An 18,474-nucleotide genomic window follows, 5' to 3' on the forward strand; every position below is an offset into this window, starting at 1 on the left:
GCGGTTAGCGCTGTCGGCGCTCTGGTCCAGCTGCGCCGCTGCCGCTTATAGCGGCGGCGTCGCCGCCACGGCCGCCGCCTGTGGCGGCTTGGAGGGCGATCGGTCCATAGAGTGGCCGGCGCTGACGCAACGGGGCGTTGTGGGTGAGTGGTGGAGCCCCGGGGTGGGAGTGGGGAGTGGGATGTTGGCTAGGGGAAGGCAGCCAAGGCAAGGTTCAGGTAGCCAAACGCCAGAACCGTTTTTCTTGTTCTTTAGCAGAGCGCCCTCTGGCAACCCAAAGGTGGGTCGAGCAGGCGACCGGGGGGATTTTCAGGCGGTGCCAATGGCCTGCATTCGTCCATGCCTTTCCTCACTCCAGGTACTACCTCTTACGGCGTCGCAGTGCTTTTCCTGAACCCCTTTTAAACCCTATCTAAATGTTCCGCCGCCTCTCGTAGCGGCTGTGCAACCCACGGGCGGGCTGACGGCAGCTGTTTGGATGGGGGAAGCGACGTTCAACGCCTCTGCATCCCCAATCGGCTGCTGCACCGCCGTCGCACCCTTGCTAACCGGGGTCGGCATTGCCAACGTCGGCGGCCCAGACTTGAGTTGTCCGGCAGCGCCTTCCCCAGTGGAATCAGGTCAAGCTGAGCCGTGGTGGAGTGCGCGGCGGCGGCGGGAGCGGCGTGTGGGACTGCGTCTGGCTACGTTGCCTGATTTGGACACAGGCCGCAGCTATGCGGCGTGCGTGAGCCACCGAAGGGTGGGGTGGAAAAGGACGGACGCGGCTGGAGGAGGGGACGTTGGAGGAGGGAACTCCTGTGTGTGGGTGGCGGAGCTGTCTGCGGCTCTGCCGCTGGCACATGGTGTGATGCTGACTCCTGGACTTGTGCTGGTGCGGAGAAGAGGCAGCACTGCAGGTGCCGGAAGCCGGACGCTGCTGCTAATGGCGGCGCAAACCACTTGGAGTTTCTGACCACCTTCTTGCTGGGGTAGAGGGTAAAGGCATCTGGGGGTGCAGGGAAGTATTTGCAGCTTAATCCCGTAGGAGCGAAGCGACTATAACTTTTGGATTGGGTTGTGTACGGCAGCCGTATGGCTGTGCATTTTTCGGGATTGTCATTTTAGCTTGACAGCTCCATAACTTTGGTAACTTGTCTACACTTATGGAGCCTGTTGTTATCCTCAGTCCTCTCCCGCCCGATTCCGCCATTGCGCTAATCCCGGCATTTGAAGGGTGCTTTATTACAGCAAGCCGTTTTAGGATATCCCTATAGTCTCTAATGTTCATAGGGGGGGACGATAGGACAAGGGGAGAACGAGGCCGAGGTCGATAACGTCTCGAGGAAGGCAGCTGGGGCCGCAGCCGGGGCAGTAGTGTTAGGGCACGGGGCAACAGTCCACCAAGCCAGAAGATGCGGGGTGGTTGATGGATTCGAACCAGGACCACCAGGCTTGAGATTGTGTGATGCGTGGATTTTGACCAGATGCTTGTGTGAAGAGAGATGGGACGTGTATGTGAACAGTCTTTCACGGATCCGATTTTGACCGTTACAGATCCCCGTCTTGTACACCAGTCAGGTACGAAAATTGGTGGGATGCCATGTGTAATGAACGACTTGGGTACAGCAACAAAGCTGGCGGTTGCAACCTTTATCGTCACGACCGAAAAGTTATGCATAAGTCATAATGACTAAGTGCAAGCCAAGCCAAAATCCAATACCATGTTCGCCACAAGCCGTTGTCACAGCTCATCTCCATTGCACTAAACAATTCAACATTTAAACACATTTTTATGCACACCATTGAAAAAATATCAAGGATTAAACGCATAGCTGTAGCCCCCACAACTTGCTTCCCTGCCAGCTTTAACACAAGGAAACAATTCTTTTGTTCCAGGATTAAACCTCGGATCATATTTGGGTTAGCGCTAACTGAGCGAACAATGGACACAATCCAGTCCACTCAGTCCCAGTACTAGCATACTTACTCGTCACCCTACACACTGCACACAAACCCATCTCTTACTCTAACGGCTTGATTCTTGCAAGATGGCAACGTCGAAGACTGGAGCACAAGCCCGACTAACCCGAAACTATGCAGCCGTAGCAGCTTATCTCACTCCAACCCGTCTCCTACGGGCAACTGGGTCAGGCCATTACGTTCGTTCCAAACGCACGCAAGGCCTGGAGGTCTACCAGGCCACATGCGGACAGCTGGACGCGTCATCCAGCTACTTCATTTGTTTCACTAGTCCGGTCCATCATTAAGAAACACAATAAAGAACAGAACGACACGATGCGATTAAGATACGACTCAGCCTGCATGGCCCTAACCGCACGCCAACACGTTCCGCGCCGTCCAAGCGAGGAAGCGTGCGCCAAGGGCCGCAACGAACAGAATACATGTCCGACCACTTTGTCTCCCGAGGTAGCACCAACCCAAGGTAACGCCCAAAGAACTGGTTGCTAACGCAAAGCCCGCTCTCCACCTGGCGTAATTCCGTGGGTCATTCAAGGCACGCCGACAGACCTGAGCTTTCTACGCTCTAGCGGTCCGGGGGCTGATTTTTTTCGACATTTTAGGCGTGACTTCACGCTTATAAGCGTTGGCTGTAGGACAATGGAGTGCTATGCCAAAGCCTTTCGACAGGATTGTCACACAGCCACAAGCCCGAGCACATGTATGCCTAGTAGCAAACAGCAAGATCAGATTCAGAAGCTTTACCGATGCTTTACCGATGGACTCGGCAGGGCACACTTATCTAGGCGCACACCAAACGCCACGACATCTGTGCGCATTGCCTCATCTAACAACTCAGCATGCATCCCCAAAACGCTATTTCGCGTATAACTGGGTTGACGAGTGGAATCTTGCAAGATCAACGTAGCAGTTCGTCTCCCTGCCAAAGCACGCTCCTAGGGACCGTGCAGAAGTGATACCGGTTTGCTGTCCTCCAATCGCCGCACTTTGCCAGGCGGCGCAAGTACTCCCATACCAGCGGTAATGCTACCTGCAAGCTCGGTAGTTATGCCGTCTTCCCTGATACGTTTGCCGCATTGGTAAGGCTGCGATTGCGGCTGGCTGCTTTCAAAGCTGGGAATATCTAAGGAAGGCTGCGGCTGCGTGGGCTGCGATTGCAGCGGTTGTATCTGGGCATCGGTTCGGCTACATACCTCCGGCTGACCTTCCGCGGCGCCACATCCACTACCCGACGCGTTGCCAGTGGTGAGACCGTTCGGGCTACAGTTCTCATTTGCAGAATCCTCCAGCCCGTTGAACACTGGGCACGGACCAGACCCGGGTGCACAGCGTTGCCCATCCACGTCTGCCTCCGGTTGCTGCTGCTCAGGTACTGTCTGCAGCTCCGAGGTGGCCTGCTGCTCACCACCAGTGCATTCATCGCCATCACTAACGCGCTTGCCACCGCGAAGAGGGTGCTGCAGTGGCAACACCTTCTGCCGTGGCGACGGTGAGAGAGCGCCAGGGGTGCCGCCGGCTACCGCACCAGCTAATGCTGCAGCAGCAGCGGAAGGATTTGGCTGGCCTTGCCGACAGCAGGGAGTCGTAGTTGTTGCGCCTGCCTCGGTATTCACGGTCGCTGGTGAACCTGGCCGTTGTGGCGCCATGTCAACACCCTTTCCTTCGGCTGATGACACCTCGTTGTGAACATGGTGCGTTGGAGCCAACATACTGGAAGTCGGCACCGTCACTGCTCGACAATTAGCAGTGGCCGCTCTCAATGTTGAAGCTTCGTGCCCCCCAGCGTTGAGGTGGTCGTCAACTCTATGTGAACCGGCGGCTCCAGAAGACTTCAGGCGCGCCCCTCCGCCTTGGCTCTGCTGTGATTGTGGTTGCTGTTCCAGCTGCGGCAGCAATCCACCTGCCGCGGTGGCGTGCGGAGGCTGACTTGCTTGGCCCTGCGGCTGCCGCTGCTGCACTGGAGGCTGCGCTGGTGCAGTGGCGTACAGCTCGTTGATCTGTGCCTCAATACCTACGGACACATACCGGCATGACAAACACAAGCAGGTTTAACATAATGGCAATTCTCAGGCCTTGGAAATAGTACTTTGGATTGCCGCGCGGCATGCAGGTATAACCAAGTGCAACACCGTGGCGAACAAGCTTCCCGCTAGACACCAACATGACAAGCGAAGAATTGTTCCCACGCCCACCCAGCGTACCGGCAGCGGCCTCGAGGCTCAGGCCCTTGGATTCGAACCATGCAGCATCGTTGGCAAGCGCTAGCACCCGCTGCAAAGCTGAGGGGATTTCCTTTCCAATGTAACGTGCAGCAGCTATGCGCTTGGCAGCCATGATTAGCGCAACCGGTGCTATTTTGGAATTTGGATACTGAAGCGACAAGTTCGTTAAAGCGCTGTCGTTGAGGAAGAACATTACCGCCCCGTACAGACTCAGTTTCAGCTGGTTGGCCTCAATCTCCTCGGGTGCTGGATTTGCCTTGGCCCACAAATCGAGCGGCTCGAGGAGACGTCGCGCAAGGCTGACGTGCGTCTCAACATTGAGATTGAAGTTCAAGGAGAAGAGAATGGCCTGCTCGGCCAGCATGACTCCCTCTATGAACTGCTCCAACGTGGTCTGTTGCGCGCATGTGGGAAAGCCAAACGAGCTTAAAGTCTCGTGGAGGTTTCACTTTGCATGCTGCGATTCCAGGCAGGCAAACAACAATAATCCTGTCCAAACGGACCAAGACTGCTTGGTTGCCGAGCCTCTTAGACAACTACAGAACAATTTGCGGGTCTGGTGCAATTTTGCATTCCAAAATTGTTTAGCCCAAGGCGAGAACGCCGGAACAGACCTGGTCCGGGCCAAGCTGCGGCTTCTGCTTGTTGGCATGCTTAAGCTGCAGCAGGACATACGCGACGTCCTGGACTGGGCGAGGACTCTCCTGCACTTTCGAGGCCAGTAGAACCGCGCCACCGACCACCAGCTGCGGTGACGGCCAAAAGAAGGGGCACAGACGGCCTCATTTAATAGGATTGAAACTAAATAAGGGTTGACAGAGCGAAAGCTGAAGCGCATGCTAAAAAAGCGGTCTGGGTCCGCGTCCTGACTTCCACGCGCCTCCCAGCGTCCCGGGCCCCGGACTTACGTGCCGGTCGTTCTTGCCGATGGAACGCGTGAGGAAGAAGCGGTTTATGTAGTTCATCGAGGTCTCGTAGACCCAGTCGGGTCTGGTGGTGGCACCGCAGCCAAAGCGGCAGGGTCCAGAACATTGAGATCGGCGGCAACTGACTCAGCAAGAGTTGCGGCCCTGAAAGACTTACAGCTTGAGAGTTTTGATAGCCGTCTTGACAAGCTTTGAGGTGGTGGAGCGCCATCTGGCTTCAGCAACGGCATCGGTACCCTCACGTCTGCTAGGATTGGAAGCTTCAAGCTGTGCCCTCGTAAAATAGACTGCACCGCCAATTAGTCTTGTTTGCATAGCCGGACTGGGCAGGCAGGCTGACAGCAGGCAGGAGACGCAGGCTGGAGGCGCCGCTTCTCCAAGCGCGCTTCTCCTTTCCGCTGACTCTCCAAAAACCTTTAGGTAAATGGACAGGACTGCAGGAGCAAATTTACAAAATACTTTATAAACTTCAGCGTATGTGTGACAGGTTGTGGCTGCATGACTCTTGCAAAACAAACGGGAAGTCACCATTCTCGTACAGAATGTACGGAACCATTAAGAGCGCGAAGGCAGAAACCTCCATGCGCTTTCAACAATAATACGTATGGTACATTTCGCGTTACTTGGTGGAAGGGCTCTCCTTTGCGTTTTCTGATGAAGTTCATCAAGTCGCATCCAGAACATTGCAGGATTATTATGTAGGTGCTGCAACTTTTCAACATGTCAACAACGCCCGGCACGCTTCGTTCATGACCACAACATGGGGGCGTTGGGGGTTCCAGGCCATAAGCTTGTTTTATTGAAGCAACATGAAACACTGGAGCATTTTGATGTAAAGGCATGACACATGTGCCATTGCTGTCGTCACCTGGCTTGATGGGGTGTTACACTGTGGGCGGCTCGTCCCGAGAAAGGACGAGCACCGGGGGCCCCGAAACATAGCGCAGGGGCGAGCTCGTGGCTACGCCCGTCTGTTCCTCCGTGCGCGCCTCACTCCCTCACTCACGCCAGCCGGGGCGCTCTCCCAGCCCCTGGCTAGGCAACACAGCGGCGCAGAAGACTGCGAACCGAACTAAACGAGAGCCGCGCAAGAGGCGCCGCACCACTAAACAGGAACCATAAATAGGCTACCTGGCCTCACTTCGCCTGGCCAGCCTATTCGGCTTGTTGCATGCGTCGGGCGTTAGTACTACGAAGTTTGGGGCGAGTTCGGTTTGTGGAGAAGGCAATAGACACGCATTAGCGGACTTCCGTTCCGCATAGATGCGCTGGGCATCATCAAGGTATATTCAAGCCAGCAATAACATCACTGCGTAGTCACTTAGGACAAGGACGCTATGGACGATAGTTAGCAAGCAGGGTAGGCCGTGATCAACACGTTGGCGACGGTTGAACCACCTAGGGTCTTAGTCCACGCGTGCTTGTAGTGATGGGCAACAGGGCGTGCCACTTCCAAAAGCCTACTGAAACATTGCTCCCGAATGGAAAACCTCTCCGAGGCCACGCAATCAGGTCAGGATTAGGGGTAGTCCATGCGAATATCGTACAGGTTGTACGATGCGTGCTAACCAACAGGTCTTCCAAAGAGCTGCAGGGTTGCTGTCTTCAAACATCTTTTTTAGATTATTGCACGGGAAAGAGCTAGCCTAGCTGTCATCCATTTTACAACGGGCGCTCAAGGTTTGGCCTCCTCGACGGGGGGGTCTCCTTCGGCCTCCTTCATTATTTGTACCCTGAACTGCCACAACGCACCGCCGCGGAAAGAAATCCCCAAAAAGAATGCTAAAGTTACTTTAGGACGCTTAAACAGTCGACAAATACCTCGGTTGGGGTGAAGCGTTGTTTATTGGTTAAGGCCTTCTTTGCAAATATGTGGAGTTTCTTCATCTTTTCTATGGTCATTGTCTTTGGGGCAATTGTTCTGCTGTGAGTCCTGCGGAGATTGGTTAGCCAATTGTTTTAAAGTCGACCTGGTCACAACAGCTTGGGCCGAACATGCAGGCTCCGGCGATACTGTGCGAATTCTGTGGTATTCTCTGTCAAGGTCACCACAGCATATGCTTGGCTCACTGCCATGGCAGTGGTTGCAATCGTGCCTTTGGACGTGTACTCCACGCTTGACAATAGTAAACCAAGCGAGCTGGGCGTCATGTGGAATGTCGCTTTCTGGTGAGGTCACGCCAGCGCCATAAGAGTTCAACTGTGTGCCGGTCTAGGGGAAGATGCGTGCGTCTGTCCAGCTGTCATGTGTCCAGCTGACACCGGAGGATTTCCCGGGCTGCAGGTCCACGCAGATCCTCACATGGCTACTCCTTCCATTTTTCCAGTACTATTCGGATGCGGGAGATTTTACGGTGAAGGGCAAGTAAGCGGGTTGCATCGGGTCAAAGTTGACCGGAGAGGAATATCTCCAGCCCATCATGCTGCTTCGTTGCCGTCCTCGACGATTTTAATGGAATCGCGAGGCGACCGGGTGGACCAGTTAGCTGTAGTCACGGAGGGCCGTTAGGTTAGGTCTGTAGCATGAGCGGGTCTGCACCGCCCACACGGGTATAAAGGCAGTGCGCTGTTATCATCTCCGTGCCGATTCAAAGCCCTGTGCTGCCGTGTCCCCCCGCTATGACTGATACTCTCCGTCTATGTACAGCTGTCTCACACGCAGCTTGCCACTCTTCATCATCCAGGTGCATAACCAGCCTGAAGGAAAATGCAATATTGTATGGCTCCGTTGCGGCGGTTGGCCTTATCGGTAAGGTTGTTAACGGTTAAAACAGTTAAGGGGTACCACAGCGCGATGTGGCTGGGCAACGGTCTCGCCGGAAATGGCGACGGGGGAGGACTTCCAACAACGTGGGTTGGACGTTAGGCCCGGATCAGGCGTTTGGGGTCCACGACGGGGTTTCGCTGTCAGCAAATATATCCAAGTGGGCCAAGCAGAGCTAGGCTTACCCCGGGGCTGCCGAATGGGCGTCCATGCCACGATGACTCCTCCGGAATTACTGAGCGAGTTGGGCTGCATGCGCCCTTACTTGTGCAACTATTCCTGTACCCTGTTAGGATGAGGTTTATCTTTTGAAACTCCATATCCACGATTGTGGCAGGATACAGGTCGATAGGAACAGAATCAGCCATGCACCGGGCGCGTTATTGTGTGCATACGGAGCTTTCGGCCGCTTGGAGACGTGGAAGAATTATGCATTAAACTGAAGGATTTTCGGGCATAGGTGGTCGGATAATACGTAAACTGAATATATGTATAGACACCACAGCGTGAAGTCAGCAGAGGTAGTATGCATACTCTGATGTATTCGTTCAGGCGGACCCTGCTTCCCACCTGTAGCCCAAAACCTGGTCCCACCCTCTCCGGTTGCCGCTCTGTGCCCTCACACTGACAACGCGCCGCCGCCGGGAAGCATAGCCTGCCTTACTGAACATGACGCGTCTTCAGTCCCGGTCGATGGTGCTTACCTGGTTACCTTTTCTGCACCCTTCCGAGCAGGTGTCGCGGCGCTGCTCATTTCGAAAAAGATGACAATCGACGGACTCATGGGTCTGGGAATTGGCTTGTCGAACGCGTTTGGTGAGTCGATGCGTACGGCACCGTACCGTTCGGCGTCTGGGAGAACTAGTTGAGAGGTGCACTGGACGACCACACGTGCCAGGGATGTGCGTTGATGCATGATGCGTTGATGCAGAGTACAGCCACCCCAAGGTTTTTATTATGAGGTATGGGCCCTAGCGAACGGCCAGATGGACTCGTAGCAGCTACTACACTCTCTCTGTTGTAGCTGATGGCGGTTGAAAGGCCGCTGGGGGTGCCGGCAGAGCGCCGCAGCACGTTTCTATCGGTGCTGTCTGTATGTTTTCTGTGCTGTATGACAGGTACTACACTCTCATTAACAGCTTCACTCTTGTTAGTATTGCCCTAGGTAACAGGTGATTTTAAAAGTTATGTGCAGCCCGGGGGGCCATGCCATGTCGGGGGCATGTGTCGCGGGGATGTTTGTTGTTGGAGCATATTGCCCCCGCCGCTCGGCCGGGGCCCCCAGCCCAAACATGCCTGGCCGCCGCTTTGGAACAAAGACGCCATTTCCATGTGTCGAGTGTGTCATCATCATGTGTCGGAATGTCAAGGGCAGCGCTTTGCCACACGTCAGTGCCAGTGCTCTGAACGTGCGTCGTCTGTTCACGGGCCCGAAGTGCTTTCAGCCCCTTGCTTAACGTTCTCTCCGTCTTTTATGCCGCCGCGCCTTGTGCTGCCATCGCCAGGTCTCATAGCGAGCATCATCCTGCTTGGATACGGCCTGGTAGGTGCATGATGGGCCGTGCCAAGCATGTTGCCAGGGGATGCCATTGTACGGGTAGTTAAGTGCACGGAGGGTATTACGACATGTGTGTTGTGCCCGTTGGGGCTGGCAGCTCTGTGTACAACACGACGCAACAGGCAGCATGGCGCAGCTGTGAGGACATCAGCATCAAGGACGTTTCCTTTAGGCGCAGAACGAACGTGGGGTGGTATGCACGTGTTCGTGGCGTGCTGCGTAATAGGGCATCACTCCACAGCCATCTGTCCACCAGCATGAACCATAATGAAGCCGCCAACACCCTGATCCGTGCCCAAAGCGCATCCCTGCTTGCCGTCACCTTAAGCTCGAGCTTAGGCCCCCACACCGCCCCCACTCTTGCCCTGGCAGCAGCTTCAATCGTGTGTGGTTCGTCTTTCCCCCACACCGCACCGCACCGCACCTTACGCCGGCAGTAACCAACCGTGTTGGAAAGTGACCGAGACTCATATACCGGGGGTGGGGCCCGGCGCTTTGCTGGTCTTAACAAACCGCCCAGTAGCCACCGGTAGCTCCCCATCACCGCAACCACCACATCCTCCAGCAGCTCCCATGTCTTGACACTTTTCGTATTGATGGTGGACGACCATTACCTACACGACACGAGTGCATTTCCGGAAGCTACCACCGGACGGAAAACGCCAGGTCGTTTGTCGCAGCCGTCTTTGGCCGCCTTCCACGCCGCCTCCTCCGCCTGCTATTACTACTGCTACGCCTACGACTCCTATATTACTGCTATTACAACTGCTACGCCTACGACTCCTACATTACTGCTATTACAACTGCTACTGCTACGACTCCTACTACTACTGCTATTGCTATTACTACTGCTATTACTACTACGCAGGTGGAGATCCCTCGGAACCTGTGGAAAGCGGATCCGGAGCGACAACTCAAGTGGTGTGCCCACAGGTGAGCACAACGTTACTTAACGGGCCCATACACGCGCACAGCAACACCGGTTTAAAGGTCATGTCAAGAGTTCGCGTGCTCGCAGCGGTGATAACAAGAAGGAAAACGGGTTGATACCGTTTTCCTTTGCCCTCCCTTTCCCGCGGCCTGCCTTGCAGGGCTGGCAAGTATGCTGAGAAAGTTATGAAGAGCACAGCGGAGCTGGAGACGGTGGTGACCATTATTGCCGCTAACGAGCGGCAGATGCGGCGACACGACCCGTTGCGCAAATACATGGACATCATTGTCGAGCACGTGGAGAAGGTGCTGTGTGTCTGAGTCCGAGAGAGAGTGTGTGTATGTGCGTGTTACATGTTCGAGGTTGCCTTAGTTCCCGTGAGCCTTCATACCTGCTGCCCGATACAAGAGCCATGAAGTGTCTCAAATGCGTCTACTGCCTGTCTACGTGTATTATGACATATGTATGTGTCTGGTGAGGGGCGCAAGCCATTGAGAAAAGGGAAGGGGGTAGGAGGAAGGGAGGCGTACAATTACGACGTTGCCATCAAGTAGGCTGAAATGGGGCCTGCGGGGCCGGGGGGGGGAAAGCGGGAATGGTACAGAAAACCTCCCTCCTCGGACCTACGGGGCTAGAGAGCGCTCCCACCGGTCCCACCTCTTGAGCCCCACCTCCAGCAGCCTGGCCCCTTCCAGCTTACCCTGGCAGGTATCCCGGGTCCCCGTCGACTTGCGGGTGTGGGTCTGGGACGATAATACCTTGCGTTGACGGGTCAGGTCAGCAGGTCTTTGTCAGGTCCGCAGGCCGCATTGCCGTGTAGCGACCTTGCTTGCATGGTCTTGTGCAAGTGGTGTACTCCTTTCGGGTGCCCACACCGCCACACGCGACAAGCGGCTACAGTCGATGAAGAGAACACGACGCGCCAGGCATGTACGCACACGCACGCACGCACGGTGCCGTGGCAAAACCGCTGACCTGAGCCCCGTGGACCCACTGCCACAGGAGTCCCCCATCAAGCCCTCGGACCTAGTTGCCCGTGGCACCGCCTCGGGGCGATCCTCGGGCGGCATTGACATCGAGTCCCTCAATGCGGAGGACCTGGAGTATAACTACGATGTAGCGGGGCTGGCGGCCCTGCGGCGGAGGATGTTTTACGCCATCTCCACGTATAAGGGTATAACGGGCAAGGGGCGACGGGGAAGGAAAGGGGGAGGAGGGCATGAGAGGGGCATGAGGCCCGCGGCCGGCCCCTTTGCCCCGTTCCCTGGGTTGAGGGCGGGGGCCCCGGCGCGGGCGCCTTGGCTGCAACAGCAACTTGGTTGGCTGGCTGGCTGGGTGGTCTGGCTGGGGGGTGGGAGAGCGTGTTACCGCTGATGTCCAGTTGTAAGCGGTAATGCAAGTCGCTGCATCATCTCTACGATGTAAACAGGTAGACAAGGGAGCGAGGAGGTTCTTAAAGGGAGGGAGCCAAGTGGTGAAGCGATGTACCTCATGCTGCGCATACGACTACCTCCTTACTCGTTCTCCAAATTTGCTTCGTTTGCCGCTTCTTTTTACTCTTTTTCCTTGTGGTGTCAAGTACTGCCATCGCCTGGCTTTGCCGCCAGACTACGTACTTTGATGAAAAGAAGCGCACAGCACTGTGTCACATTTTCCGCCCTCTCCCCAACGCCCTACACACGGCGTCATGCGCCACGCGTCATGTGGTCGCGCGCAGGCGACCGTGCCCAGTACGAAGAGGTGATGCTCGAGGCATTTGAGTTGGAGGACGTTGTCAAGTGCCGCCAGCTGAACGAGTTCACGCCCCGGAAGCCCACACGCAGTCCCATCAAGAAGGTGGTCTGGTTCTACAAATGTGCGCTGCGAGCACACTGGCACCGGGTGGGTGCGTGGGGGGGGGGCGGGAGGTGGGTCGTGGGGGCCGGTCATATGAGTGGATGAATGGGTAAGGTGGTCACCACTCTCTGACCTCTGTGCTTGCGTGTGGCCATTACCGCCTCGCAAATGTCCGCCTAAACGACTACCTTCATCGAAGGCGTAAGAGGTAGAGAGATGGTAAGAGAATGCATTTTAAGCATAGTTTGCAATATTTTGCCGCTACTAAAGGTGTTATCGCCCACGTTTTGGGTTGTACACCGGGTAGGTGCCGCCGGGTATAGGGCCGGCAGCCCGACACCCCACGTGAAGTAACAGTGTGGCCTGGAAAGGCAAGGGACCATTGGGGTTTCTATTGCAGAGTTCATAGCCATGTGGGTGAACCCCCGCCCTGCCATATACAACTCAGTTTGCAGTCATCAGAAGTGCCTTTACCACCGCCACCAGTGCAGTAATGTTACACACCGATTCGCACTCTGTTAACAACAACCGCAACAACGCCGAGATCGGTCCATTGTCCTCCCTAATGCATCCGTACATATCGCCTCCAAGTTGACTTGTTTTTCTCCAGCGTCGGGACTTCCCGCTCTAAATGCCTAGCCATTTTTTTCTTCCCGGTCACTCACTGCTCAGAAAACTGCGCATGATGACAGTACCGTCTGGCGCTGTGAGATCACGAACTCGCATACACGCCTACATACATCTCCCAGTTGGTAATGGGAACTGCTTGGTTTTTGTGCTGCTGCCGTTGCTGTTGCTATTGCGCTACCAGCAGGTTCTTGCAGTGGTGTTTGCGTGCATGTCCGTTTTGATCGTGTGGGCGGAGGCCACCATCGTGTCGCCAGTGGACATTTCACCACTGTCGCTGATGATCAAGGGCAGCGAGGCCAACGAATTCGGGGTGCAGCTCATCACCTTGCTGCCGCTGGTGGGTGCGGTCGGGATGGGGCCGGTGGGGAGTGGAGCGGAGCGGGGTGGGCCGAGCGGGGCGAGGAGGCGTGACTGTCATGGATGACTTTTCGGTTTGCGAAGGCTGCGGTGGACGATTTGGGACCTCTATGTTATAGGAGGGTAGGAGGATAACCCAGCAGCGACGGGCAGCTAAATGGGCGGCTGGGACCCCGAGCCATATTCCTCACCGGTCAAGTGCTACCACCCAAACATCCCTCAAACCGCGTCGGTTTGAGGTTGAAGTTCACAGTTACTGCAGGGGATATTCCACGGTGGGGTTTTCCCTCCTCCTCGGACAACCATCCGCCCTTAACCAGCCCAGCCCGGCCTCTGTCCTCCACCCGGTCACCTGGCCGCAGGGCCCCCTTCCCGGCCGCTGGGCCCCCTCCCAAACCACCCATTCCGCTACCCCCTTACCCCATCCCTGCAGGCTTACATCTGTGCCTGCACCTACGCCGCACTGTTCTCCATCACCGCCTTTGACTACAATAAGCTCATCCCGCGTGCCACCATCGGCTCGTCGCTGATGCAGAACGGCACCCTCATGTGCCGCTTCGCCGCCCCCACCTGCTGGAACTTCTATCACATGGTCCGCATGACTAACCGCGACAAGAATGGTGAGGAGCTGAGGATATGGAGCCAAGGCTTGGTTACCGCCTGTATCACCACCTGCATGTTTCACCTCGACCATACCTCCCTCCCCTCCGCAATCTCTCCCCTCCCCCAACACAAAACACACACACACACGGGGCATCGGTATGTGTATCTGATGTAGCGGTGTAGCTGTTGTATGTAGATGCGTAATTTTGTGTGTGTAATTGTTTGTGTGTGTAATTGTTTGCACTGTCTTCGTGGGTACCGCGGACCCTGTTGTGTTGGACCATGCATCGCGCTGCACGGCGATGACGACAATGACAAAGAATTTTCCTCGGTAGTTCCTCAGTCACGTTTTTGTTAAGGGGTGGGTAACACCTTCATGTGCTCTTGATGCTCCCTGAAGGGAAAACGGCGTGGGTGAGGAAAGGGCACAAGAGAACCACCTCTTACCAAGGGGAGATTAACGGAGTACATGAGCCTGGGTAACATCTATTAGGCTACGTCCTGGACTGTCTTTTCTCATCCTTCATTACTACCCCTCCTTTCCCCGGGCTGTGCCCTGCTAGACGGCGTCAACACCGTGTTTGAGGACAAGATGGGTTCCATGGCCGTGCCCGCCTTCCTGAGTCAGCACCTCAACACCTACTTGCCGCTCATCTTGGTGGTGGAGTGCGTCATCACCGCCTTGAACCTGTGGGACAGAATCATGGGACTGTGAGTGCACCCCCTAGGTAACCTTTTAATATTACGCTGCACTAACTGGGCTGTGGTTTGGAGCCAGGGGAAGTGGGGAGCAGTTGAAAAAGGGGGGTGAGGAATACTGTGAGAGCCGAGGAGGTGCGCGAGCGTGTGTGATCCGACGCGTAACGTGACGTGGTTATCGTGAGTTATATGTGCGCTTCGATATATGAAATGCGATGCCGTGAGCCGTGTGTGCTTGCGCTGGCCGAGTGTGTATTCTGGAGGGGAGGGCCCTTTCCTGCATGGGCCCTCCTGGGAGGGCCCTTTCCTGCGCATGTCGGTTCACGCACCACCTGCTGAGATGTGGGTGCGCGTGTAACCATCATCAGACGCACAGCCTTCTATCCCCTTTCCCCCTTTCTTAAGGGAGCCCTTTCCTACACGGCCTCGGATCGCTTGTTGTTAGGGGAATACGGTCCCCGCAATCCTCACTATCTCTGCATAATCTCTTCCCAAACACCCAAACACCAACCCATCTGCCTGGGGCGGCCTCTCTGGATTCTTTTCTTCCTCCCACCCTGGACTCCTCTTCGCCCACACCACACCGCACCACACTACACTACACCACACCCTCCCACAGCTGCGTGTCCTCCAAGTACAAGTTCTCCAATGATGATGATGTGGATGATGAGTACACGGAGAAGGGCCGGCAGCTGGTGGCCCGGGAGCGGGAGGCGGTGGAGAAGGGATTCACCATCGGCCAGGTGGGGCCAGGGAGGGAACGGGGGCTAACGTCCCTGCTTCCACAGCCATTGGGGCTGGGAGGTCCAAGGTTCCTTAGGGGTTTTCCTCCTGGCTCGCCTGTTCGCCGGGATACACGCCTTTTTCCAGGCCGGTTGCCCTTTCCTGACCCTGCTGCCGACACCACCACCATGCCACCATGCATGTATAATTACGCCACCTCTTCCCTCTTAACGCCACCGCTGCCATCACCCCCGCTATCACACAGTACAACGTGCTTCAACTGGAATCTTACCCTCCCCCGACCCCCGTTCCATTATCCGCCCCGTTCGCCCGCAGGTCCTCACGTCCGCGTTTTTCGACCTGGATTTCCCGGACATTGTGGGGGGACCGAGAAGTAGGTCCAGACGAGTCTGTTGGGTGTTGGGTGTTGCCGCATTGTGCATGGAGCCCGCTTCTGGTGGCCAGTGAAGCGGGGGGCTCAGGAGGAACGCCGAGCTTCCGTCCCGACCCCTCTAAAAGAAAGGAGTCCGCCCTAGTGTCTTAGGGGTTCGCCCTATAACCCCTTTTTCGGCTGCCGCTAGCCGGGAAGCATGACGGCCTAGCCGTATGTAGGGGGCTTACTGACCTGGGGGGATGGGTTTTCTATTTTGGCCGGGGGGGTCTAACAATCACGTGCCTTCATATACCGCGCGCGTGTGTGTGTATGTGTGTATGTATGTGTATGTATGTGTATGTATGTGTATGTATTTCCTGGTGGTCCCGTGGACAGCCGGAGTCTGGTCTTAGGCCTAGGGATGACCTCCCCTAGTGTGTGCCAGGTAGTCTTACCTGCCTGCCCTTCGTCCGTGTGGTTGGAGCTCTGGGGGGGTTGGTCGGCGGGTTTCCCAGGAGCATGGGGGCAGGATAGAACCGTCACGACAATTTACTAACCACAATAACAACCTCCATGAACCGTCCATCTAGCAACCAGCGCTGCTGCCGACTTAACCGTCTACTAACCGTATTCATCACGGCTTGTTTCTCGTTGCTGCTGCTGCTGCTGCTGCCTCTGTCGCCTTCGCAGGTCGCCTCACGCAGCAGAAGAAGGGCGGCTTCCTGGGTCTGTTCGGGAAGAAGTCCGCACCTGCGACCACTGCGGCGGTGGGGGCGCCTCCCCCCCTGGCGGCGCCTCAGCGGCCGGGGTCCGCGCCCAGCGGCTCAGGTCCCTCGGGCACTGCCCCTAGGTGAGATGATACGATAACACATACAGACATGTACACCACATGTACTTTAACCTGTATGTACGTCTGTATGTACTTCGTGCGGCTCAGTTCATTTAGAGAGACACACACACAGGTCTCCCCTTCCTCCCCACCCACACACACCGTCACGCGCTCCCCGTGCTTTGGATTTCGGCAGCCGTTGTCTCCACAACTTTTGCGTCATGTGATCCATCATCCCACCTATCCGACATAAACCTCTTTTGACATCGCTGCACCCAAAGGAGGAATGTGTGCGCGGGGTGGGGCTGCACCACCTCATATCCCCAATAGGGTTTCTGATCCCCCTTTGCTTCGGTTCGGTTTGGTTTCGGGGCCTGATTGCGCTTTGGCAAGCGAGCGCTGCCTTGCCTTGCCTGTATGGTGGCCTCTGGGTGCGTGCTCCTCTGGTGGTGTGCCTGTGGGTGTGCTCACCGCACGACTCCCTCTCGCCTCTGTGTCCGACAGGTACAAGTCCAGCACGGCGGCGGCGGCGGCAGCTCGCTGGCTGGGTCGCGGCGCAGGGCTGCCTGATGACAGCGGGGTTATGCCGTCGGCGGGGTCGACGTCTGCCGTATTGGACACTACGTCGGCTAAGGCGTCTTTGTTGGCATCCAGGGTGCGTGCGTGTGTGTATGTGTGTGTATGTGTGTACATCGCCCCACGGCGTGAGAGGCGTGGTGATCCGACCCGACCCGGCTTGGCCTGGTCTGGTCTGGTCTGTGGTCTGGGTGTCTCTTGGTTATAACGGTCCTGGCCGTTGATGTTTAAGGCCGAGGGGTAATGGGTCCCGCGGGGGGGGGCGCTGTGGCCTTGGGGGGACCCTAAGTACTGGTACTGCTCTATGGTGATGCTTGTGGTGGTGATGCGCCTTCCAGCCTGCCTTTCCGCCTGCGTACTCCCTCATCCCCGCCCTCGTCCCCGCCCTCTGCATGTACATGTCACGTCGCCTACACAATTTCAGCAGTACGACAAGAGCCCGGGGGGCGAGTATGACGCCCCGGGGCAAAAGTCTGGCTTGGACGGCATCTTCGCGACCCTGTCTGGCGTCGGGGGGGCCGACACCGGCGGCGGCGGCGTTTCCGCCGGCAGCATGACCGCCGCCGCCGCCGCAGGCGGAGTCGTCGCAGGTGCGGGGAATCGTCTGGGAGGCGGTGTTCAGCCGGACACTCCCGGGGCTCAGCGGCACTCGGAGAAAGACTCCTTGTTGGCTGGCTTCTGGCGCAGTTGAATGATTAAATGAGAGGAACTCGTTGCGGTGGGAGCCGAGCGGACCAGCCGTGCATGCCGCCTTAGCCAAAAGGGGGGGGCCTAGAAGAGTTGAGCAGGATCTGGTTTCGGGATATGTGCCCTTGCCCCAGATGAGCATCAATAGTTGTCTCTCCGGGGGTCGGGGACTCGGGTTCTGCGTTGGGGTTGATGGGGCGGCCTTGGACGTTTGGCCGGCTTTTGCTTTTTCCTGGAGGGGAGAGGGGGTTAAGATGAACCACTGGCGACGAACCACAGGGGAGTGGGGGAAAGGAAGCTGGCCGGTGGAGTGAATGATGATCTGCACACGCACACACACACATACATACAGACGCACACATATGTACGCGTGCTGTTGGGCGGGACACCGACAGTCGGCGTTGATGCTGGTGCTGGTGCTGGTGTGCGTGACAAGCTGGGGCGGACGGGGTGGTTAGCTGCGAGTGAGTGGCGTGGAAATTCGACAGAAGTTTGCTGCCTTTTGACTACCTCTTTGCGTTTCGGTAATTATGATTAAGCGCCTGTGAGGAGTGGGCTTTGTGGCGGCGGCCCGGTGGGGTACCCCACCGTGTATGGGGCGGGGGGCGCGTCCTTGGCGCGACTTGCGCACTCGGTGCTGGGATGTCCTGGCCAGCGGCCGTGTGGGATCTTAGGTATGGGTTCTTGCATTTTGCTGGGGAGTTGTTTGCATTGCTGCATTGCTATCGGAGATGTGTCGCGTCTTAAGGGTGGGTGGTGCATCTTGCAATGAGTGAAGTGCAAGTTTAGAACATGTTT

The 18,474-nt window shown here is 56.5% G+C and overlaps 2 protein-coding genes across 2 annotated transcripts; one reads left to right on the plus strand and one right to left on the minus strand.

The window, feature by feature from the left end:
* Positions 1-1,517: 1,517 nt before the first annotated feature.
* cycm1 (cyclin) lies at positions 1,518-5,572 on the minus strand. Its single transcript, XM_002957326.1, has 6 exons — positions 5,268-5,572; positions 5,093-5,174; positions 4,799-4,930; positions 4,164-4,578; positions 3,863-3,973; positions 1,518-3,496 (listed from the first exon to the last, which is right to left on the minus strand). The coding sequence occupies exons 1-6, from the start codon at positions 5,423-5,425 to the stop codon at positions 2,898-2,900; spliced, it is 1,497 nt and encodes a 498-aa protein (XP_002957372.1). The 5' UTR covers positions 5,426-5,572; the 3' UTR covers positions 1,518-2,897.
* A 1,612-nt stretch (positions 5,573-7,184) lies between these two features.
* On the plus strand, positions 7,185-17,680 carry VOLCADRAFT_98436 (uncharacterized protein; the record flags this gene model as incomplete). The annotated part of the gene is made up of 17 exons (XM_002957293.1): positions 7,185-7,279; positions 7,395-7,475; positions 7,795-7,859; positions 8,610-8,690; positions 9,380-9,417; positions 10,307-10,365; positions 10,524-10,668; positions 11,366-11,714; positions 12,081-12,244; positions 13,014-13,166; positions 13,620-13,806; positions 14,353-14,500; positions 15,108-15,231; positions 15,548-15,605; positions 16,275-16,434; positions 16,918-17,068; positions 17,414-17,680. The coding sequence occupies 17 exons, from the start codon at positions 7,185-7,187 to the stop codon at positions 17,678-17,680; spliced, it is 2,325 nt and encodes a 774-aa protein (XP_002957339.1).
* Positions 17,681-18,474: the final 794 nt, after the last annotated feature.

The sequence above is a fragment of the Volvox carteri genome, assembly GCF_000143455.1.
Source record: "Volvox carteri f. nagariensis unplaced genomic scaffold VOLCAscaffold_72, whole genome shotgun sequence".
NCBI lineage: Eukaryota > Viridiplantae > Chlorophyta > Chlorophyceae > Chlamydomonadales > Volvocaceae > Volvox > Volvox carteri.